The sequence below is a fragment of the Dicentrarchus labrax genome, unplaced genomic scaffold, assembly GCF_905237075.1.
Source record: "Dicentrarchus labrax unplaced genomic scaffold, dlabrax2021, whole genome shotgun sequence".
NCBI lineage: Eukaryota > Metazoa > Chordata > Actinopteri > Moronidae > Dicentrarchus > Dicentrarchus labrax.
In genome coordinates, this window is record NW_026136709.1 from 19,086,026 (window position 1) to 19,111,310 (window position 25,285).

Here is a 25,285-nt window from a genome sequence, read left to right on the forward strand (position 1 = left end):
GTTGCTCGAGTTCAAACTGAAGGGAAACAAAACTTTCTAAATGTCACATTTATTGAAACCCCATTAATTCTTTCATCCAAAAAGAATTACCGTTCCTCGTACAAAAATCTCTTAATTGAATCACACATAAACAAACACTGGAGCAGTTGTGTTTTTACAAGCTTTATCGTGCTGCAATTAAACTCTGAGTGCTCTGAACTACAAACATACATGCAACACACACACACACAGAGGTATTTTGTATGTTCTGTTGCCATTGTTGGGGTGACTAAGAGAGTCAATTGTGCATGTCGACAGACAGACGAGAACACGCTTCACTTCACACAGCATGCACTCGGGGAGTGTTATCATGTGGCTATGCACTCTTGATTCTTAATCACCTGAAACTCCAAACAGCCATCGACTCACATTAAAAGGAATGCATGCACACATAGGCATTATGCTGAGATAGCAAATATTTCACATGATGTAACATCTCATCTGAAAAATGGCACAATAATTAGTGAATGTGTTTGTCTCTTAACCTCAACACCAAGGTCTGCAATGACTAATGGCTAGTCAAACAAAATATATTGACATCTTTATAGTTCCAGGTACTCTTGTGTAATTCAAATATCAGATTATAATACTAGCTGTATGTTTTCCTCACTTCTTACAGACGTTTCTAGGCCAAAGGTAATTACACAGCTCCAGCTACGAGGCCTCTCCAAGTTAAATGACCTGATAAATGAGTTGCTATTTGGATAATATCAGTGACTGCGAACAAAAGAGGGTTCTGGGAGGTTTGGAGCACTCAGTTTCCATGTTGTGCTTTCAAAGTTCTCTCAGGTTTCATGACTGTGGTGGTAAACAACACCTTCCCTAGTTCATTTAAAGGGACCCTAAATTCAGTCAGGTTTTATTACTTGCCCATGACCCCTAAGGAGCAGAGGAGCGAGATAAGCAGGAGGGAAGAAGCTCAACAAATTACACAGCTTTTTGGTTGGGTGCTATCTGTGCAGTCTCAGCCACAAAGCCCCCCATTGTACCACCGGCTGCTGCCCTGTGTGTCCTTATCATAAAACATCAGCACTTGGCGGTGGTGGTTAACTTATCCCAGCGCTAATGCCCCCCGCACTGCCCTGGGAACCCAGAGGCCATTGTCCTTCACCTTGATGCAGGGGTTTGGTGAAAGCAAGAAGGGACAAAAAGCCTAGCAGGTTTCACATGCTGCTTTGTAGTGCTCCGTCAGGGGAACAGAGGATGGGGCCGACCGCAGAAAGTAGGCTACAGGTAAACTGTGCTCAGCACAAAAGGAACAAACTGGGAATTGTACATTTGAATGGCCACACATCCATGCTTCTGACATATGAAGCCTGTGGTTAGAGACAGAGCAGTGGGATTTCATTTCACATCACCGGCTCAACAGATAGACGATGTTTACCACCCAAACCTTATTTTGTTGTGCTGTCTTTAAAGGAACAGTTTGACATTTTGAGAAGTACACTAATTGGCTCTTTTGCCTATAGATGAGAAGATCGATACCATTCTTATATCTGTTAAATAAGAAGTTAGAGTACACCTGGTTCTGTGCAAAGGTAACAGAATCCACTTTGTTTGTTTAATTGGTTTAAAATGACAAGTTGTGATTTTACAAGGGTTTCTTTGCCAGACTATTTCTTGGCCGGGGTTAGTACTTTCTGGACTCCTTCACCAGGTGCTGGTACGAGGCATATTTGACTTTTACTATGGACAGATCCACACTAGCTGGTTCCCCCCTTGCTTCCAGCCTTTATGCTAGGCTAAGCTAATCGTCTCATTAGACCTCTTCAGTGTCAAAGCGACATAATAGACCATTTTCACAGCAGCCATTTTCCATCAGGTGTAGCAGAGCCCCATTCCAGTGAACCAACATGCACAACAGCACCCTGGCTCTGTTTGACCTGAATGAACCTTAATGAGTATTATTGGTAACAACTACTATTTCATATCAAAATGGCTGCTGGGGGGGGTTTCAGCTGCATGTGTTGTGAATTAACCAACCTTAATTTAAAATATAGAGCATTTATTTTATCAAAATTTAAAAGATTACACTCTTCTTTCCCAGTTTGGAAATTAATAACTGCTGCTTCACTGACGCATCTTAGTACACAAATAGAAAGAACATCCTCTCCAGTGTTCATTGTGTTCCAATTAGAGACTGGCTGGCCAGAGGGCTTGATAGATTGACTGCTGCTGGCTTTCATCCAGTCATCAAACTCAGTGCCAGATCCACTTATACAACCTGGAGTGGGGAGTGATCCTCATCCTCTTAAACTCTCAACCCAACTGCAGGTTTAAAAAAATCCCTTTATGAATGAAATATTGTTTTTTATCTTGCATGATGGGTGCTTTGCATGAATAAGTGTTGAATACAAACCATGCTGTGCTGCAGAGTCATTTCCACCTGTCCTAATCCTAACGCTGCTGGGCTTTGAACTTGGACTTCATGTGATGTCCTAATCCAGCCAAACATTTTGCCGCCACGAGAGCTCGTAATCTGCTGAATGTTTGAGTCACTCTGGCTCAGCCGCTACACATTTGGCATAAAGGAATTAGCAGTGAATGCTTCAACAAACCCTAATGGCTAACAGAAATTAATAAAATAAAATCTGGAGAGATTGTGGGATAAAGTTACAAACACGCTCCAGAGAGCAATAACATACATAAAGGTAACACAACAGCATCTTAAATTATACAGTATGCATTTAGTCATTACAGACAGACCTACTACAACCTCTTAGTGAGCTTTGTTCACCATTCATTGATCTGAAATCCTCTGTCCTCACTTTGCCATTCATAAAAACGACACTGCACTGCATGTGTGTGTTGCTGTAACAGTGTTCTGCACAAAGCAGAGTGTGCTGGTGTAGTAACTCAAGTGGGCCAAGTGCTTTTTTAGGGAAAGTACCACAGAAACACAATCATTGTTGGCTCCTATGTTGGTGAACCAGTAAAACATTTTTATAGTTTGCTTGTGAATTTTTATGCACACATGTAACCCAGAAAGATACAGATTGCAAGTTGTTTTGTGGGAATACAGCAATCCCACATATTTTAAAATAGCAGTAGTCCCACTCCACTCAAAAATCTGTTTTTCTTCTTGTTTCTAGATGGATCTTTAAGTCATATAGAGTTTTGTTTTTGATGCACAATCACGCTTTATGTCAAATCAATAAGATGCTGCATTAAAAATGTGGCATGAGTATAATAAACTAATTGCATTAAATGCATATGAACCTCATGTTATCACATAATGCAGAGTCCCACTTACATCAGTTTAAATTCTCCATTGTCTGGATGAGGGTGCACCAGCTCTTTAGACAATAGCTCCTCTCTGAAACCAGGGAAACCTCACCACAGTATGGGTCAAAAGAGTCCTATTGTCCTATCTTCTATTGTGCTGCTGGAGTAGCCTGCAAGCAGAACACTGTCAGCCTTTGTCTTTGTCCCGATCAGCTGTACAGCCCCCTTTTTTTTTTTTCAAGCTCTGTGGAGTCCCATGTGGCTGCCATGCCCTACATGTCACTATAATAAAGTTAAGGACACTGCTGTTACAGTTGATAATGGATAGACAAATATGTTTCACCAGTTGAACGTTAGGCAATTGGAGAGCTCAGCATATGTGTGGGCCTTGGGGCTTTTCCTTGCCCCTCACAATGATGTCCCTGTGATTTCATTTGCCTGCTGCTGTAAAGACCTAAAAGGCTTAACGCCAGAGTGTGGGAATAAAGTGTTTATCAGCTCATGGCTAGCTGATTATTTAAATGCATGGTGTGAGTGTATCTGTGAGCTTCATTGACACTTATCATGTTCCATTAGTGGCAGAGGAGGTATTCAGATATAAGTAAAAGTGGTAATACCACTGTGTAAAAATGAAGGAAAGGAAAAGTCAGACATTCAAATCTTACAAAGTGAAAGTAAATTAGTATTAAAAGCAAAATATTTAATGGTATATAGCTATTTTTCACCACATCAGCTTGCTAGGAAACATGTAATGTATTATTTGCTAGTATAAAATAGTATAGACAATATATAACAAATGTTACATTTAAAGGGCTAGTATCACAGCAGGAGCTTAAATTAATACATTATATGATATTAAAATAAAACAGTAACACTAATATGATATGAACTACACAAAAACTTTCAATCAGGGTTGGAAGAAGATATTTTATTTAAATATAAATTTAAAGTGTCAAAAGGAAAGTATTCAAAATGCAGAATGCTACATTTCACATGTTTGTGTCGTTAATATTATAGTATTGGATTATTATTATTATGGAATTAGCATTTTAATGTTGTAGGTGGTGCAAATGTGAACTACTTTACAGAGCAATGGGAATTTTCATCTCAAATCTACACATTGCATTTCTAATCAGTGAAGTAAATATCTATCAAATACATTTAGTGGAGTACCCTCCTGATGTCTTTTTATTTATTTATTCTATTTAAAAACAGTTAACTTGGATTGTCCCCTAACATATTAAAGCATGTCTTTGTTACTATACATCCATTTTTTCTTTCTTTCTTTAAAAGAATAAAGAAAAATAAACGTTGTAGAGTTGCAGAGGGTGGAAAAACTCAGGTAAAGAAGAAGTATCTCAAACCTGTACTCAAATACAGTCCTTGAGCAACATGCTTTGGACTGAATATAACATAAAAATCCAAGTTCCTGCTGGGAATGATGCAGGAACGTTATAGTGGTTTTCAGCCACTGACCAGAATGGACCAGCTTTCCACTCTGTATTAGAATTGTTATGTAACAACGCCTCCAATTGGCCCGCTTCAAAATTCCAAATTTAAACTGACCACCTGATTGGCCGACGCCCTGCTAGGGGGCGGGTCTAGGGGGCGGGTCTTGAGCAGACTGGGAGATTCTTCCATCTAACATGCAGAATTGTCGCGCCGCCAACCGGGACCACGTAGGAGTACATATTACTTTTTTTTTTTTTTTTTTGGGTTGGCGTTTGTTTTCTAATTTGACTTGGCATCGAACTGCAAAGCTCGGAAATGATGGGAAATGAATGAACACCAGAGGTTAATTTTTGCTGGGGTCTCCCTGGCGAAGAAATGCACACTGAAGGGCGTTCACCGTGTTTTTTCCAGTGTGTTTTTCCTAACAGGTAGTGAGCCTCAGCGGTCAGTCAGTGTGGCTCTGAAAGGAGACTGAATATCCCGCTTTGTAATCTCTTGACAGCATTTTTTTTTTTAACCCATCTGTGGCTCGACGGAGGCGTCTGACGAACACGGTGCTCTTCCCAGAGACATGGACAATGTGTCTGTTTGGTCATTTCGGAGTAGTTTTCTGAATTTGTAACAGGTAGGTTGTTTTTTTTTTTTTTTTTTTTTTATAGTGTTCACATTTATAGCCCCAGCAACAACCTGTCGTCCGCCTGGTGAGCTCATATTTTGTCAATAGCAACCCATAGTAACAGCGACAAGGGGGTTTAGTTTAGCTCAAAGCGACTGGAAAATGAAAGAAAATGAGTCGTTTTGGTGTCATGTCGTAAGAGAGAGAGTATTTAGTATCTTATCCTGGCTGTTTTATATTTAGCTTATGGCTTAATTCATGGTGGCTGGTGTGCTTTTACACCGCAATCCGTAATGCCTTGTTGTGCACTTTCCCCCTCACCACAGAGAAACCTGTGTATTCCGCTTTTATTTGACATGCATGTCTCGTTTATTCACCCCCCCCTTTGTGTGTAACTAATATTACAGAGTAATATTATTATTTTATTTAATAAAAAAAGGTTTTAAAATTAAACAAAAATCCACCTGCCTTTACCCACTTTTAGGCAAATATAATCTCTATTAGTTAAATAATAGATTAATTGGATTTTTTGGATACACCCTGAAGTCATGTTATACTAAAAGAAAACCACTATAATATTTCTCTTTAATTGTTGTCTTGATCTCAATGTACTGATCCCATAATATCACTATAATATTAATGCATTATAACAGTTTAAGGTGTTATATTTTTAGTTGTAATATCTGAATAGCATTCTTCTTTCAGAGTTAGGAGGCTGTCCTTGGTTGACCGGGCTCATAAATTTAGGCACTTGGAGCTTTGATGTGACATTAATGGATCTATAGTGTTTTTCCAAATGCATTTCATGGTGGCTCTTGTTGTTCATGGTGTTGATATTTGGCTCCATTTGTACAACCAGGCTCATATTCTGGGTGAGAATGTGAAAAAGCAAGTGTTTGGCACCGTGACCTGCATGGGACAGGGGTGGAATTTATCCGACTAACTTTGTGTTCCTTGTGTTTAGATTTCCGCTACTGATGGACACGAAGAAGGAGGACGGCGTGGATTAGGATCTTTTTCCTTTTCCTTTTTTAATTTAATTTTTTTCTGGCTTCATCCTCCTCACCTCAATGTGGTCTCTAAAGGACTTCTTCCTCCTCTGTGGTTGTGAAATGAAATGATGGCAGCACGTTGGAGTGATTCACCACAGGACAATGAAGAGAGTAAACACAGAGCTCTAACTCCAACTCCGTCTTGCGAGGTAAGACTTTGGATGGAGATGTGTCTGGATCCCGGACTGCTTACGGTTCACTGTTTGTCTGTCTTTTTGTTTTGTTTTTTGATAAGTGTGCATGCTCGTACAGCTCCGGCATAGTGTCTTTTGATTCTTTAGCTATTGTTTTGCATTCACAGGTATCCGCTGACATTAAATAAGTAGATTATGTGTGACCTTTAGCAGTTTAGCAGTGTGGCAGAGAGGAATCATAATCCCAAAACGGTGTGCACTTTTGCCAGATTTCTTATGGAACGTCTATTTTTGACACAATGCGAGCTTTGTACTACTTGGACTGGAGTGGAAAGGGCTTGCATGTGGATTCACTTGTTATAACCGTCACCTGGATTCATGTGGAGCATCCCCAAAACCCATCAGACTACTTAGCTTAGCTGTAACTTCATCAGCGCCGCTTCAAAGCAGTTCCTCGCTTTCAAAAAAACTTGTGACATGCCGCAGAAGAGCGTCGTTCGCGCACTCAGAGGGAAACAGAACGGGAGTGAGCTAAGTGTTGCACAGCACATCACATCTGCCAGTGTTCGGGGTGACTAAGTTCATTTTTTCCCCCCTCTGACAACTGTTTAAGTGCACAAAGAGAGTGTTATACTTGCAATGCTAATCTTACTGGGTCTTTTGTGGTTCTGCATGCCAACCTCTCATAAATGGCACATTGTAGAGCTCATCCTTTTCCTCTTACGGTAGCTTCACTGGTTACATCATCATAATCATCATCAGAGTCCAGTGAGGCTTGATGCATGTCATAACAGCATTGCAGCGCTGGCATGTTTTGGATTAATCCGTCATCAGAAAATGGCAACACACAAATCTGTGTGTGTGTGTGTGTATGCAGCTATAATCCTCTTACTATGTCAGAACTAGCTGAGGATGGACGGCGTAAATCTTTGGGAACGGGGTAAAACAGCAGCCGAACAGTGCCGGAGTTTGTGAAGCAGTTGGTGGAGTAATGGAGGAGCACAGGGCACACATATTTGTTTCAAAATGTCTGAAGGAGATGTTTGAGCAGGATTAATCTTTGTCAGAGGAAGTTTGGTAAGGGCGCCATTTTTTTCTTCCAATATCAGGTTGGTGAATCTGAGAACGTGAGACAGAATCTCTGAGATAAAGAGACACGAGTGTAGAAGTTTTCTTTCTTCTCTAATGGCTGCTTCAAGTGCCACTGCGATGTGGTTTTGCTCACATCCGTCTCTGCAGTCTAATTTCCCGTAACATCACTTAACTCTCCCTCACTGAGTAAAACTGCAACCACCGCAACCTAACAAACTCCCAGCTGTTGAGCAGAAGCATCAAAAATACGTCAATTAATTCTCAACACAAGCTGCTTCTTCACTAACTTCTAAGACTTTGGAACTCTTTAAATCAGATGAGATGAGCAGCATGTGCATCAGAATAAAAAAACTGGACTTTACAGGGGAATGTTGGCACGCTGAATCACCAAGACGCCCTGATAAAATCTCAAATTTGACTATCAGTTTCTTAAAAACCCGAGGACCAGACCAATTTTGGCACGCATCTCTACATCTCCGCAGAAGATGTGAGTCACCTGTGAGTCTGCGCCGGCGTTTAGCCTGATGGTTTGCAGCCCGGGGCTTGACACGGGAGCGAGACAGGTCTTTTTTTTTATCTACCTGATGCCTCCTACAATACAAACACAAATCTTGGCCAACTTTCAAGCTTCGCTGCCTGCTGAACTGCTGTCCCCCCTCTGGGGTCTAATGGGAGTTGAGACCCCAGGCGGGACGAGGCTCCCCTCTCCTCCACCCTCTCCGCTGCATCATCTCGGCTCGCTAATGAGGGGAGATTGCAAGAGGTGTCTTACTACCCGCCCCAAGACATAGAGACAACCACCCCACCCTGCTACCGCCAAAGCGATGGTAGCAACGCTGGGGTAATTTAAGCACAGCTGCCCCGGTCATTAAGAGAAGAACACCCCATGTGTTTAACGTCTGCCTCTCTCTCTCTCTCTCTCTCTCTGGCCTCATTCACATTCCCTACCTCACTCGACCTGCTGTCACCCTGACACGAGCGGGGTAGTTATGACCAGCTGAGACCTTCTCTGCTGTACATCTTAGAGAAAGACGACTGATAAAGTGACTTTCTTGTTGTCAGAAGTACCGCTGGAACTAACAATTATAACGTTGTCACTGAAATCTGCCAATTATTTTCTCAAAATCTGTAAAATGTTGGAAAATCCTCAAAGTTTTTGTAAAGTCTGTAGGTGAAACTGGGGAATTTGGGGCATTTTTGAATAAAAAATGACTTCAGATAATTTTTCTAATTGATTAACTGACTAATACTTTCAGCTGTAGTTAGCATGGTGGTTGGCTTTATGGCTGCCATGTTTGTTGGCAGTTTTCTTTTTAAATTTCATAAAACACCTCCTTTTTTGGGATCTCTCCGCTGCTGTTGTGTTTACGTTTAGAAGGGGATCTTAGCTTGTTTGTACCATCCTGTGACATAATGGAAACAATTGATCAATAGTAAGAAAATGAATCGCTTGCTTGCTTTGATAATACATTCATTATTTAAGATGAGTAAAATTGGCAGAAATTCTGCAATGTGAGGATTTACTGCTTTTCTCAATTTTCTATAACAATGGGAGTCACTATATGTCCGTATAAGCACTTCATACTTCACTTTTACTGGTGGTTATCTTCCTGTCTCCCTCCCCCATTTTCAGTTTCAGTTAGCCAAACCTGTAACATAGATTTAGGAAAGAGGAGCAATAAATAAAAACAGTGGTGATACACTGCAGAATTGATCACATCCCTCATTCATGCTGGGGCGGATGAGACCAATGGCGGTGCTGCGAGTGCTGGTGATGCTCTCTGCTTTGCTCTAAATATAGCCCCTCCCTGTTCCATGGACCCCTGCTCTTTTTTTCCTCCCCCGTCCACATGCTTGTCTTTCACCCGTCCTCTATTCCCGCGTGTTTTCAGTGATGCTATATTTAACCCTGTGGAAAGATGAATGCTGCGTGCGTCCGAGAGGGAAAAATAAAATCACTGTACTGGAATTGGCGTCCGTTTTCTCCTGAATGCTGTTACAAGCAGTGAATATGTGAATGTCGGTCAGGATGGTATCATTTTAAAGGTCGGCGGGGAATGCGACAGTGGTCAGTTGTACCATGTCTGAGCTTGTTTTTCTGTGGAAACTAGGAAGACTTGATCTCAGTCTTTTAGTTTTTCCACATACATACCCAGCTGGACATACTTGGTGTCAAAAGACAACTTACATTTCCAGTGTCACATCCCAACCTTAATTAATCTCACTATGATCTCACTCAGTCTGATGGTTTATTTTAGTCACTGCAAGGGGAAAAAAAGTTAGAAATGAGATTACAGTGTCTCCAAAAGGAAAAAGACATACACATTTATCAGCGTTTAGAGCCGTGGCAGTTCATCAATCAGTGCGATTTTGATTTGCATACATTTGGAAAGCAAATGTGTGTCGTGCAGCCCATCAGGGTTCTTTCCTATTCAGCAAACAAGACACTGACCTGGACATGACCTGGTTTCTGTCTGAGCACATACACTCACACAGAGAAAGTGTCTTGGGAATAACCATGAGCATACTCTCCAAAGGGTTTCCCTCCATTTGGAAACACCAGAATTGCCTCACAGTTATTATCGTCAAACTGAAACTGGAGTGTGTGTTTTGGCATCTATTATCGGAATCAAACTTCCCAGCTATTGTGGCTATTTTTTCCTGGAAAAGACAAAAAGGGAAATATGTACGCGTGCTGCGTTGGACTCAAGGTCACCCAAACTATGTGTGCATATGTGTGTCGGGCGGCCCCGTTATCTCTTTCCTCTTGTGGAGAGGTGACGTTCATGCTCGGCATGGCTCCGCCGCATGTCATCTTTCAGTCTGCTGAAACACCCAGACTGGCCGCGGTCACACTAGACGCCATTATTCCGCTGGCCACAGCCATTGGATGGATGATTGATGGATGGTTGCACGGAGGGAGGAAGGAAGGGAGCGGGAAGAGGGCAGGGGTGTCAAGGCAGACGAGAGTTTAACCATTGGGGGGAAAAAAATGCCACCCTTTTTCTTTTTCTTCTCATCTTTTTTTGTTCTCCCTTTTGCCAATTGGCTCAATGTCACAGCCTCTTCTGCCTGGATGCCCCCGGCCCTCCGGAAAAATAAAGGGAGGGCTGAATGAAGATGGTGAGAGGTAGGAGGTTGGGGGGTTGCAGACGCAGGCAGACAGGCAGAACAGAACCAGTCTAATGCTCAGTGAGGCTGAGACGCTATCCATTACACATGCTCAAGGCATCTCCGTCAAAACACTTGCCCCCCTATCTGGCTATATCTCTAGGACATGACATACACTAGTCAGGGGTGTGTGTGTGTGTGTGTGTGTGTGTGTGTGTGTGTGTGTGTGTGAAGAGCATAAAGCACTCTGCATAACTGATTTCTCAAGGCGGTATTCACCATCCTCCACAAATTATGTAACGGCTGGTAGATAATAGATATATAGCCTGCAGCCATGTAGCATGTTCACATCTAAAAAACCATACATTTGAGGTAACGGTAAAAGTACCCACAGATTTACTTTCTTTCAGCCATTTCCTGCAAGATAGCTGTTCCTATTACTCCTGGAAGCACTTTTTTCATTCTGGATGTAAAACTGCATAAAACCACGTGTGTATGAGCAGTATTTGTTTTTAATTGACCCCTTATGTAACAGGGTGCTATCAGGACATATCTTAACCCGCTGTGTTAGTGTGGGCTTTGAGGTCTTGGCAGGAAACCACATTATTTCCTGTCAGCGTCAGCAGTGGAAATGAACAAGGGCACCCTGATGAAGGAATGATTTCATGAATGGATTTCAGAGAAGCCACCGAATGGCAGAGCCACTCTGTTCTGGGAGCCCCGGTCTTCTCTGATTGGCTGTGAAGATTCTCTAGTTCGAGACAGAATTTATAGCTAGTTGTGTATGACAGTAAATATAACTCCCCCAAATGTACCACAAATGCCTAATTGTAGGCAACCATTTATTGCTAGAAAAACCACTGGGTTTATGTAATCTGAGAAAAGGCCAAGACGCTGTTAGAAGTTTGGGTTATTTGGGTCAAACATGGGGTGTAAGAATGTGAAAAGGGAAATCCCAGCAATAACGTTTAACTCCTTAAACCAACATATTTTGTCAGTGCTAATGGGAAGATTCCTAGCTCTGAAACTAATAGTTGATCAATCAGCTATATGTGTAGGCAGAAAAAGTGACCCTTTCTTGCTTTTGTCAGTTTTATATCCTGAATTTTATATCTTTAACTGTTGGTTGGACAAAACGGTGGATTCTGGGAACTTGTGATGGGCATTTTGACCATTTTCTGACTTTTTAAAGACCAAGCAATCATCAGATAAATGAGATTGGCAGCTGATACACTTGACTTCTACCTGCAGTCTTAATGAAATGGACTGGACAGCAGTGGATAAAGCTGTTGTGTGGATAAATCTGAAATAACTCTTTCTTCTTCACTGAATTTAATAAGCCGACTCGCCATCTCAATAAGCTTTAGGTCCCCACATGACTGTCATGGAGTTGTATTTCCCTGCCCGATGTCCTCATCTATTTATTGTCAGTGAAATGACGTAACCTCTACATCTTTAAAACATGCACGCGCTGCCTGTGAATACTGTGGGAGGGTGTGTGGCACTGTATGTGTGTGTGTGTGTGTGTGTGTGTGTGTGTGTGTGTGTGTGTGTGTCCTGAGAGCGCCACGAGATCCATAACTCAGAATTGATTGGATTATATTGGCTTCAGCATGGGGGCAGGGCACATGCTTTTACTCGGCTTGCGATGGGTGCCGCTGCTCATACACATGTTGCTAAATGATGTCACAGCTGTGTATTGTGTAGATGTTATTCACAGACAGTTGTATCTTATTAAATTTTCAATTATTCCAACATGAGATAATTTGAAGCGATGTTTGCTATTTCCAAAAAGCGGCACAAATTTAAAACAAATTGTAGCACTTTGTATAAAGAGATAGACGCTGCATCTAGAGTATTTTATAGATTTCATAATAACATTTCGGTGAGCTTTTTCATCTCATTTGAAAAGTAGTTTATCGTTTTGGGACATTGCCCTGCATTTAGGCGATTTGTTAGATTTGCCCTGGATATTTTGCAAACAGTACATCACTGTTGCAGATCTTGGTAGAAGATTTGCTTGTATTAATCCCTTTGACTTCTTAAGCATGTGTAATGTTTTGTTTTGAGCGTAAGATGGCTTAATTTTGGAGTTTGAATGGTTTCATTTGGAGAAATCTGGCAATCTGGAGACAGCTGGGTGGTTTAGACTGGCATCACATTTGAATAGTCTCTGAGAACTTGTCTTGGAGGATGTTTTTCCTCCAATATAATGAATGCAGAACAAGATTTTTAGTTTGTCTGACTGAGGTGTTGTGTTGATAATGGGGAACACTCTGCGGGTTTAAGTTATGGGGGGGAAAGCAGAGGAGAGCATCGAGTGATCTACTCCCCAACTGCTCCGTTGACAGTGTGTTGTGGGGGCCCAGGGTTGCCATGTCTGGTCACTGAGTGTGGCCTGTGGGACTTGGCTGACCTTTCTGACCAGACTGTGTGTGTAGCCTCCTGACCTAACACTGAGTCTGGTGTCTGTGTTATCACTCAAGTTGTCTTTACCCTTCTTTTTGTCATATATCTATCTCAGATATGTTTTCACAAAAGCTTTGGTACACAACAACTCCTTGCATTACAGAGCTACTGCTACTGAATGAATGCTTACAGCAACATGATGCTGTACCTGTGCAATTACTGAGTTGTCACAGTGATGTGGTGGTTCCAGATGGCCTCATCCACAGTGGATATTGAGCTTTCGTGGTCAGTTGACATCATGGGGATCCCTGTAATTTGGAGAAAGAAGGGGGAAAAAATGGCTGGAGTGACACATATTACTAAGACGTTATTAAAAATGTATGAATATTTTAAACCACACCTCAGGCTGCTCCTTGCTTCTAAGTGGTTGTGGCGTTTCTCATTTGAAGTGAGCTCAGAGCATCTCACTGATGAAGCCGCCTTCAAGCGAATGTCACAATCACAACCATCTGGACATCATACAGCATCAAAGGGTGGAAGGAACATAAACAATCCCAGACAACTATTTACTGGCATCCAGTAGTTTCACTTCATGCATTTCCGGCACATTTCCCTAAAAAGCTTGATTTCTTTGACATCCCGCGGTGAGAGGAAGTCTTTAACTTGACATTAATTTATTTACTGTAAGGGAGCCGACTTGAGTTCTTGCTTTGCTTGCAGCAGTGGGGGCTGCGGCACTCCTCGCCTTTTGTCGGGGAATCTTCCCCCTGCAAAGTAGGGTAAAGATTTTTTTGCAGAGTAATGAAATAAATAACTCAGGCGGGATAGAGTCCCGCATTGCCGGCAAAGTGCAGAATCAGTCAGGTTTGGAGTTAGAGGCAGAGAGCTTGCACAGACCTCTCACAGGATCACACAGACACTTAAAACCTCGAGGCGTTGCAAGCCTCAGGTGTATTTTCTTCTGTGTCCAGAAGAGTCAGGGAGAGAAGAGGGACGTTACTCACCCGTTATATGTCCTGCATTGCGGCCTGATGCGCGATGATTTAGAGTGAGGCTTCGCCGCTCTGATTCTCAGCCTGCCTCAGCCTGGTACCGCTGCAGAGACAAGCACAGGGAGGCACAGCCAGCTGGAAAGAGACATCATCACAGGAAGAGACACAAAAAAGAGGGAGTGTTACCGACATGCAAAGGCAGATGACAAGAAAAAGGGCATCGTCTTTAGGTCTTCGTCCACCGGTCAGTCTGCATTCTGCTGCGTAACCATGGTGATGCCTCTCCTGCATGTCTATATCCAGGTGGACATTCTTGCTCCGGACTGCTGATGACCCTTTTTTTGCTGGATCCCTCTCTCAAAGGAGCCTTTTTTTTGTGTTACATCTAAGATAATCCCCTGAGTTTTTGCGGCGCATGAATCATTAACATATTGCTAATGAAGCGCGACTGGGCGATGGCCACGGCGGAGAGGATGCCCGCTGGGCTCGCAGATGGGCACGGAGATGCACCCTTTGCCTTCTGCTGATGATTCCCTGTCGCCCCCTTGCACCCTTCTCTCCGTCAAGGTGGCACCGAGGAGCGTCGCTGCCAGCAGGGAGCCGCCGGGCACAGCAGGGTTTGATACACACAGCTGAGGGTCAGGCGTCTGGGCAGCTTGGATCTCTTCAGTACAACAAAAAATGGCTCATCTTAAAGTTCTTGACTGTATGATTAACAACAACTGGAGTCTGATCTGTGATCTGTACTGCGCCTGGAACAATCAGGTCAGTTTTCTCTTTGATTTTTAAGCAGCTTACTTATAGGACTGACTGGACAAGAATTGTATTGTTATAGTTTGGCTTCTTTTGCCTCTTTTTGATAATGACAGTAGAGCTTGAAACAAAGGTCCCAGGTCGAAATCAAATGGGACAATTTGATTACCATATTTAATATACATCCTAACCACTAGGCCACTACAACTCCCCAGTAGTTTCTTATCATATGGCAAACTGGCAGCTATTGGGGCATCAAACTTGTAGCCTGCTGGCTGCAGGACAGCCTTTCCAAACACCAGGCTAACCTATATACCTCTTACAGAGGTAGCCATAAAGTAATAATATTGTAAAGCATCCTGCAAGAGCTGCTGCACAGCTGGATGTTTTTCTACACGTGTCTCCCTGTAGATGTTGGTCACCCATCCTCACCCTTTTAATCAGCTTGCTTTCCTCCCTGTCCCCTATTTCTCTCTGGAGTTCTCCAGGAAAGGCATCCCTGACATCTCATGTATTAATAGCCAGCATTCATTCAGTAGTGCAGTGTGGAACTGGAGACTCTGGAGTGCAAGGCATGCTGACCTCTGAGTGTCCCTGCTCTTGCAGACAGAGTGCCTCATGCAGCCTCAGGTGGCTTGAGACTAAACTTGATTTTAGAAAATCAGCCTTATCAAATTATTTAACAAGTGATTCTTGGACTGAAATCTCTCTTTCTCCTGGCTCCAATTCAAATCATCGAGCAACAAGTATAACTGCATCAAAAAACTGGTGAAATTATTCACCCCATTGGCAGAACTTTGGATGCAGTCTTAGATCAAAGACTGGCTGGTAAAATCCAGTGGAGGATGTCCATTTCTAATGGGATGGGATGTTAAGTGCAAGGGTGCAAAGGTCGAAGCCTTTCTATGTTCAGAAAATGGCGTATTTGCCTGTGAATCTGAGCATATGAATGTGGACGTTCTCTGTATGATACAGTGTTCTTTGTGTATGTATCTTGTATGTGTCCTTTTGTCTCTATATGCACAGAAGTCAACTTGGCACCCTTACTAACACTTCATATCTCTGACATGCCTTTTCGGCTTTTTTTACTGGAAACTCACACAGACGGCTCATTGTTTTGTACATTTTTTCCCCTCTCCCCTTTTTCATTTTGCCATGGAATGCCTGATGTGAGGAGTAAAGAAGTCTTGCCGTGTCAAGCATTGCGGCAGAGCTGCTCTCTGGTATGCCCCTTCCCCTAATTTAATTTTAGCAGTGCTGAAAATTGTTTGCGTCCCAAGCCGAACTGATAGGCCTCTGTTTCCAGAGAGCCTCTGCTGTCCGAGGCGCTGAAAACGGCCTTTGTGTGCCAGTAGCACAGCACAGAGAGCTCATGAAATATTTACAGGCTAACACCTGGTGTGAGACACAGAGAGAGGAGCCAGGGAATCAACAACACTGCCACCAATAAAAGCAAGGCCACAGCTCTATTAATGGGTTGGCCTTTTCGGTTTGTTCAGCATTCTTATGAGCAATGGCATTCATTTAATATTCAGTGAAACAAAGAAATGACAAAACAAAGTCACAAAACTACTTAGAGCTGAAGAAATAGTTGATTGATGGATTTGTTAATCAGCAGAATAATAATTGTCAACTATTTTGATGATCAATTAATCGTTTCAGTGGTGTTTAAGTAGAAATAGTAAAAACAAAACATCTCAAATGAGAGGTTCTTTACCATGTAAATTTAATATATTCCTGCCCCAACACCAACATATGATAGATATAAGATATAGTTCGATAAGTGTCCATTATGGGGGCTATTCGTTATTACTAAAACAATCATAGATGGCATCCATCCACCCCAGGTTGTCGTGTGTGTTCTTAGATATGTCGGAGTGTCCCCACTTTGTTCTGAGGAGTAATTTTAACATGGCACTAGGGGGTTAAACAGGAGACTCTATGTGTCAGAGGGCGCACTGTCATGACCCTACTCTGTCAAAAACCTCAAAGAGCAACCAGGATTAATAATTCATTGATGAGGAAACCAATTATACAGGGCTTTGCTCGCATCTGGGTGAGGGGACCCTGGGGACTCTAATTGGCCCACCTGCTCTCTGTCTCTGAAGGGTTGAGGTGGTTGGTTGGATGTGAGGGTGGTGTGCATCTCCTCTCTTTGTTTAGCCGCCTCTGTCTCGGAGCTTTAATGTGGGGGGATGGCCTTCTCAGTGGTGTATTGGTAGCTACCTCAACTGACATCCCCGTAGTGATGGACCACACCCAACACAGCAGGAAGGCAATGTGCCCTTCAGTGCTTTTACAATTACAAGACAATCAAGAAATAAAAAAAATAAATTATATAATAGGAGGGCTGTATGCAGTGATTATTTTTACTATTTGTCTTGCAGAATACGATGAAGAAAAATAGTCAGTTTTGATTATTGATTCATCTTTTTGAGTAATTTTTTAAAGAAACATTGTCTAAATTGTCTGATTTTCTGGTTTCGTCAGTCCTCTATGACAGAAAAGTAAATATCTTTGGGTTGTGGACAAAAGAAGACATTTTACAACTAATCGATTAATTGAGAAAATGATCGACAGATAAATTGATCATGAAAATAATCGTTAGTTGCTCTGGAAAATTGTAATATGTTTTTACTAAACTTTCTGACATTGCATAGACTAAATATTAGTCGATTACTAGAGAAAATAGGCAAAAAAATGACTCAATAACTAAAATAATTGTTCGTTGCAGCCTTACGCTAAACTAAACTAGCATAATACACCAACGTACACTAGAGTAGAAAGCCACCCTTGGGCTCTTTGTACTCTTGTAGCGAACCCTTCTTTGGACTGTGATTTGGGCCTCTGATGTGCATCAGCCCACTTTTGTCTGGTGTCTCTTTCTGTCTGTCTGTCCCTTTCTCTCCTCGCTCCTTCCATCTCCATTTCTCCTTTGTGGAAAGGAATTCCAGGCTGTTGGCCCGCACAATTCCCTGTCCATTAGCATATGAAAGCAGCCGAGGGGCAGTGAGTGAGGCGGGAAAAAGGGAGGGAAGGAGAGTCATAAAACTTCCGAATCAGTCCCAAGCAGACATCAGAACTTTAATCAGCCTCATGCTAGCCTCATGTGCTGCCTATGTGGCCCATATTTCCCTTAGGGAAGTCCTTTATACTCTAATGCAAAAAGAACAGAGTAAGTCTGCTTTTTATGTTTCATCCTTTTGGTTTTATTCATGGACAATGTTCTTTGTTCCACTCTGACAGTTTCAGCATGTCAATGATAACTGACAAGCTTATCTTTTCAGCCCCTGGCAGCACTTGTCTTCAACCCAAACCTTGATGCTGATATTGCCCCGGTCCTTATACAGGCATAAAATCAATCAATCTAAAGAATTTGCTTCGCTCTCTTGAGATCTTAATGTGGTCCCAAACAATACCATGTCCACATGGCGTTGTAAGGTGGATAAATGTGAAAGTGCTGTGTATATTTTAAAATGTCTTGACCAGAAAGGTGTTTCTTGAGGTCTGGTTATTCTGCTGAGTCTTAACTGTTTAAACCTCTTTTCTGTCTTCTCTATTCTGCATGATCAGGGTTGTATTTCATTGTAACAGAGCACACGACTTACTTAAGTACTGATGCATACATTTAAGGCTTGAAAGAGAGGAAAAGATGCATTTTGAATGAAAATGTGTTGTGTCAGTGAGTTAGGATGTACTGAGGCATTAAACTATGAAGTAATACCTCCCGCTGAGTCAGGTTAATGTTTACACGCAGAGGGCAGTTTTAAGCTCCGTAACACAGATTTATCTCGAGATACCTGAACCTCTGACCGGCACCCTTTTTGACAGGATCCTGTTACATGCAGCAATCAGCAGTTTTTGGAGGCACAAGTTGTGATTTTGTTAATTTGTACAATGACTTCAAGCAGCTGAACACAGGAGACATCTAAGGTTTAACTATTAGAGTGTGTGATGAACCAAAGGGGGCTTACATAAACAGGTTAATCCAGAAGAAAACTAAATAAATGTAGAATAAGAGTCACAAGTCAATATTGAAATGGCCAGAATGCTTTCATGAATCAGCTTGTAGTTTTTACTCGACTTTATAAATAGGTCACATTTGATCCACCAGCACCAAGAAATGCAAGATGTCCCTCCTGTGGCTACTATTGCTGTGTCATTGTCACTCCATACAGCCGCAGACTACAGGGTTTTCTTCGCTGGCATGGACTCAGGGAGTGTCTGCCCGTGGTCGTAAATTCGAGCCGAACTGTAGCCCTCAGCAGTTTGGCTGAGTTTGTAGTGAAAAGCGGCATGAACAGAATGCTGATTCACCTCATGCTGCCACAGTAACCCCTCACTCCCCCTCCCCACGCACTCACACAGACACATAATCCCTATGACATATGTGCACAAACTGCAGTAAACATACAGGGGAGCTGTTTGTAAAGGTTTGTCTGTATATGGTAGAATTACAGATAACAAGCTGAAGAGAGAGTCTCCGGAGATTTGGCTCAGCAAAAACCAAGAAACACCTTGTCCTTGGGGTGTAACCTTGGTAACACAGAATAGGATGGCTCATAAAGGAGCCTTTCTTCATTAATATTTTCAAGTACGCTATTCTATCGAGGCCAGAGAATAGAAAAGGAGAGAGCGAGAGAGAAAACAGTGGAGGATGTGAATAAAAAGTAGCTGGATGCTGCTGAGTCTCCTTGGCGCGGATGATGAAAAACTGGCTTGGAAAGGATGCAGCTCTCTTTGGTGCAATGCAGACAGGGCTGGGAGGAGCCTCGCCAGTGGGTGGAGCTGTATGTGCATGTGTGTGTAAGAGCGTGTGTTTGACTGTGTTTGTTCGAAGGTGTTGTTTTGTTTTCATCTATAAGTGTTTACACTTCCCCTACCCTCCTAGGCGCTCTCTCTCTCTCTCTCTCTCTCTCTCTCTTTCAAGGTGAGGTTGTAAATATCACCGGCACACTGCAAGAGAAGGGTTGCTATGGTGATTCTTTTTTTTTTCTTTCTTTCTTTCTTTCTTTTCTCATTGTTTGAATGCCAGAACCGCCACTTTGGCGCATGGTACATCCAAACTCGATCAACCTACTAAGGGCAGTTACGTCATGCAAGACAGACAGAGGGTGGAGCAGGGGGAATGAATAATCCCTCTGCAGAGCCCTGACAGAGAATCCATAGATCAGTGGTGTGTGTCGGTCATTCTCTCTATACTCTAACCCTCTCTACTACTGCTATCGGAGCTTGTCCTCCACAGTCTCCTTTAGCTGGGATGAATGGATCAATAACTCTAGGAGAATAGTTGGCCTTGCAGTATGGTTTTAAAAATCTGAACCACCCGGTCCTTCTCCCGTGCTTCCATCTCAGCCCAGCATATTTTCCTGTTTTCCTCATGCAGCCCTGAGGCACCCTAGTAAAAGTGGCGTTAATTGGATGCCTGTTCAGTGCCAGAGCACACGATTGGCCAGGCAGCACAGGCTTCCCAGGGATACAGACAGTGATAATGATGCCCTCTGTCCTGTCCTGTCCCGTATCAGCCAGTGTGCACACGCCGCTTTGTTCTGATGTTGATGAGACGATACCACATTAGCATTCAGAGCACCTCCACACCTAGGGTCCTCTGATGGTGTGACAGTGATGGGCTGAGCCCTGATTTACTAATCAACAGTGATGAATTGCAAGCAAAACCAATCTGACAGTGTCAAAGGAGAGGTCACCAAAGGAAAATGGTGCCAAATTTGCTACTTTTGCTAAACTGTATACCTCGCTGCCCGCCCTAGGAAATCTATTCTGTTGCCATTGTCTGTCTTTATAACACAAATGACATCCATCTGTTTCTCCCTCGCTGTTCCTTTGGCTTTTATTTTTTAAAGGGGCCTGTGCGTGCATGCCAGAGAGAATGGCTCACTAGTTGACTTAGTGTTTACTGTGGTGATGGAGAATGCTGTGGACACTCCCTCTCTGTTGAACAGGACCCAGGGATGATTAGAAAACAGTCTGATAAAGGCAGGCAAAGGAAAGAGGGGTGCCAAGGGAAAGAATGCAAAAGAGACACAAGACTAAAGATTGAGATCCTAAAGTTGAGGATTTAAAGTGCTGTGAGGTGCAGCGAGAAGGGGCAGTAATAACGGACAGGAGATGGAGGGAAAGAGGAAGAGACGAGGAGTATGAGGTTTTTATTGTTTCCAGCTGGGCTTGGGTGTGGTCATCATGGCCTGGAGACCTGCTGTGTTCAGCTCTGCTCCGAGTCCTCCTTCACAGTCTCTGACCCATCTGCCAAGTGGCTTCCCTGCGTGTTGTTGTGTGTCTGCATATGGTCCTGCACGTGTTCGACTTAATGGTGATTTAATTGTGTTGTGTGATATTATTATTATTTCACGTTGGGATGTTTACATTCTAAGGGTTGCTGTGCAAATTGGAGCCGGTGTAGGCAGTGTTAGGCTGCAGGACACACATGAGCTGCTGCGGGAATCAAACTGGTGCCGTTTCCATTACAGGATGAAATATTAGGAAACCCAGCAAGTGGAATATGTTTCTCTAGGCTGTAAATCGAATTGGACACTGCTCATTTTGTTTTATTGTTTGCTGTGACTACCGTCAGTTTTTGACATGTTTTATTTTCTGTTGAGGTTCAGCTGAGGTAGTGACAGGGGTGTAACTTTGTCAGCACTTCCTGTCTAGGCTGGCATTTATTCACAGTGTCATCAGTGTCTCCTCTTTCTTCTGACCGGGAGACAAATTACTCATAACATTTTATGACTTTGCATATAAGTGAAAAAATGCCTGGTTTCAGTTTCCCGAAAAGCAACAGACACCTGCAAATAAATGAATACTTAAAAATTAATGTGAATGAAGACATTCCCTGTTATTGTGTTGCTCCGCATTTTGAATATAATTCGACACAGTGTACAAATGGGATGGAAAAAGCAACAAATATGTCCAGAACAGCAAAACATCCAAACAGTTACGGGAAGAAAACAGGCAGCCAGATGGACTGTGAAAGGGCTCCATTAGTGAAGACGCCAGTTAACATGGCTTGAATTGGATTTTACTAGCCAAACTAAATTATAAAGCATGAGTTTAATTACATGACATGATGCTACACTTAAAGCAGTTGCTTTTGTGATCACATTGATGGATAGAGTGTGACAAAAGAGTCATTTCTTTCTACCCCTTGCAGGATTTAGTTTTGGAATGTATGAAAGATAATGTAAGTGTCTCTGACAGACATGTAGCTACAGTACTTATAAAAGGGCCGCTTCAAAACCAAAGTATTCTGCCCCTCACCGCACAATCCTCCTCTGGCAGCCTTTTGGTGCAGTCCTCGGTCGTGTGGTTTTTCCTGTTCTCTCATCGCTTCATTATTCAATTAAGCAGTAAAACACATGTTAAGCTTAACATTAACCGCACGGAGGATCCCCTATTGGGACGAGAGCAGTAAAGATCAACCGTGGGCTCGTGTATCATGCTCCATCAGCAGCGATGAGACTCAGTTTCTGGTTTCCATTTGGACCTCCGGTGGACAAGGTTGATGCCGCGCAACGGGTGCACCTAGTAAATACCTTCTGGTTTGGAGGGTGAGACTGCAAAGAGCAAGGTTGCCAGGTCTGGAGTGGATGAAGCGCAGATGGATGGGTAGAAAGCCAGGAAGAGACATTTTAGCCTAAGTGGAGGAGACATTTGGTTTTTACTAGTTGTGGTTATTGTAGAGGTTGATGACTATGACCCTAAGCACTATATCTGTATTAGCTTGTGTGTGTTTGTGTAGAGGCTAATGGGGTCAAGAAACAGGAGGGTATAAAGCTGTGATTCAGGTGCAGAGAAGCTCCCATCCAGCCCATCCCAGCAGTCCCAGTGGGGGCATCCATCAGCCCCAGGGCTTTTTCTTCCCTGATTTGATTGATTGCTAACGACTGACACTAATGGACATGTGGTTGCATACACACATACATGTGATACAACACCCACAAATGGATGCATGCACACATCAGCATGCAGAGTATCACGTAAACATCGTAGAAATTCACACACCTCTTAGACACACTTATTCTGGGCCTTTCCACAGTCTCAACATTCCTCTGGCCGTATCTCACCGTAGGCCCCAACTGCTTTTAATCAGTTGGGTCACGAGGCACTCCAGATGGGCCTCAGCGTTGGGTGGGACTGCCGCGGACGTGGTGGAGAAAGAGGGGGGCTTGAGCTCGTAATAGTCAACATATTTGTGCCCCCTCTCCTCTATCCTCAACATCCCCTCCCGTCCTGTATTGCGTCACCCTCCTCAGAGACCCGTGCTGGACAGCTTGAGCTACACTGGCCCTGCCATATTCAGCGCATGCATTTCTAAGGCTCTCACTTTTCCAGCGTTTTACTAGCTAACATTTTCCATCGTCAGACTGCATGCTCCGAGTGTTTTGAAAAGAGCACTGTGTGCTTTTGGAGAGCGTCAACGCAGGATGTGCTTTTACAGTCTGAGGAAAGATGTAGGTGTACATTGCAGGTTTTTTTTTTTCGTCAAATGTCTGCAATATTAAGTTCACTGAGTACAGAATGTCTTGATCTTGGACATATAAGACAAACTATGTGCAGAATGTGCATGGAATTTCTTAGCCCAGTATGTGTCAGCCTAATCAGAGTAGGAATAAGACTTCATGGATGTACCAGCATCGTTTTTTGGTCAGCATCCCACAAGTCCTATCTAGTTAACATTGGGAAAGAGGACAAAGTTGGGGAAGAAGAAGGAGATATTGTAAAGGAATCCTGAATGTGAAAGTGCAACCAGTCCAAAAGATCAGCAGTCCAAAGCTAGACCAAGTTGGCAAGAATTCTTTTGGCAGGTGTAATATTCACTTTATTTCTTGCATAGCAGCCCAAACAACACACAACATGCACGTAAACACGCAGGGTAATTTCATCTCTTCAGTTTTTTAACTGCCACAATAGCTGGGCTTTGTCAGCATGTCATTATACAGTGTCGTGCTTTGATTCGCTCCGTGTTCAATTATGCTTTGACAGTGTTTACGGCCGTTACCTGGATACTGTACTACTAATCTCCCCTTTCCTCTCTCCCCTCGTCACCTTTCCCACTGACTGCTGAGGTCTCACGTTACGGGGGCTGACGTCGCCTCATTCTCAGCACAGGCCTGTTGGGTTAATACTCACAGGGCGCACTCCCTGCGTGAAGGTCACAACACATCCGCATTACAGGAAACGTCTGGGATTGTCTCACATATTTTGAGCGGAATGGGATCTAACATAGCACTGAGTTGTTCCTCAAAGCTCATCCCCAGCAGAGAGGTTCCTGTCCCCATACTGAGAGTGTGGTTTAGTGCCAAAATGTGGCACGACTGTCTGCCCCGTGATGCTCAATTGGCAGGCAGAGTAAGACGAGAGTAAGAAGTCGATTCAAGAACATGGGATCCCTTCCAGTTTTATGGGTAAAGAGCGAGGAAGTCCTCAAGAGTACCCTTTTTGAAGACTGTCCTCCCAAGAAAAAGGATAGAATCAGTCATCTCAGTGCGTGCCCCGAAACGACACGTTTACGTTCAAGTAGCAGATGTATTAATTATGACGGGAGCAAAGGAAGAAATCAAGTGACGTTGTTATAGAGTGACAAAGAGTAGGGAGGAGGTGTGGGGTGGATTAGCCAACAAAATGTCTTGGCTTTTACATGGGAGACCGCTGTTCTTGTCTCACTTTCAATCACAAGTCAACGTTAATAAGGTCCCCTAACATAAACAAAGTGGTCGCTTTAACCCAAACCACGAGGTTTCCCTAACCTAAACTCAGGATTTATCTGAACCCAAACCCTTATCTTTCCCTGAACCTAACCAAGTCATTTTTGTGTCTAAACTAAATTATGTTGCCCTGCCAAAAACGCCTTTTCCAATGTGTTGCTCTAAAGGGAATGGACATACCACATATTTTGTTGTTTAATTTGGAGGTCTTGTTTTTTGAGGGGGTTTTGGTTGTGAACTCATTGCTGACATTAGGGTTGTATGCTGCAGTGAAGGCCTCATGCAGCAGAGCAGGGATATAGAGTGACTTCTGCCACTATTCCTGACCTGATGGTAGAACATTCCTGTCAGTGGGATTGACTGAGTAAGGTTTGCTCAGTTTAGCAGCTGATCTCAGCTCTCCTAAAAGGATTAGAGTGTTGTACCTTTAAGGTAGACATTGGGCATCCCTTGATGGTTGCAGCTTACAGTTGTCTGTGGCCGTACGACTGGCAAGCTGTCCCGCACTCACCTGCACTCTTGTCCATAGACGCAATTTGCGCTGGCCAATTTAGACTGGCAGAGTGCTAAACTAATGAGCTCTGGATTTAGCTAACCCCCTGCTACTCTCTCTCTGTCTCTCCTTGCACTTTCTCCTTGCTAGCCATTTAATCATGACTTGTTGCCCTATGAACAATCCCCAGCCCTC

At 43.0% G+C, this 25,285-nt stretch overlaps 1 protein-coding gene across 2 annotated transcripts in view; it reads left to right on the forward strand.

Annotated features, from left to right (window-relative positions):
* Positions 1-4,891: 4,891 nt before the first annotated feature.
* Positions 4,892-25,285, forward strand: part of LOC127369427 (rho GTPase-activating protein 21) — a 78,420-nt gene continuing 58,026 nt past the window's right edge. Inside the window, exons 1-2 of one of the 2 annotated variants that reach the window (XM_051410803.1) lie at positions 4,892-5,341; positions 6,297-6,533. In XM_051410803.1, coding sequence (XP_051266763.1) covers positions 6,450-6,533 — 84 coding nt within the window. In that variant the 5' untranslated portion in view covers positions 4,892-5,341; positions 6,297-6,449. Of the gene's footprint in view, positions 5,342-6,296; positions 6,534-14,731; positions 14,888-25,285 lie in introns of those variants that run through there. The other variant, XM_051410804.1, reaches the window with a different exon arrangement.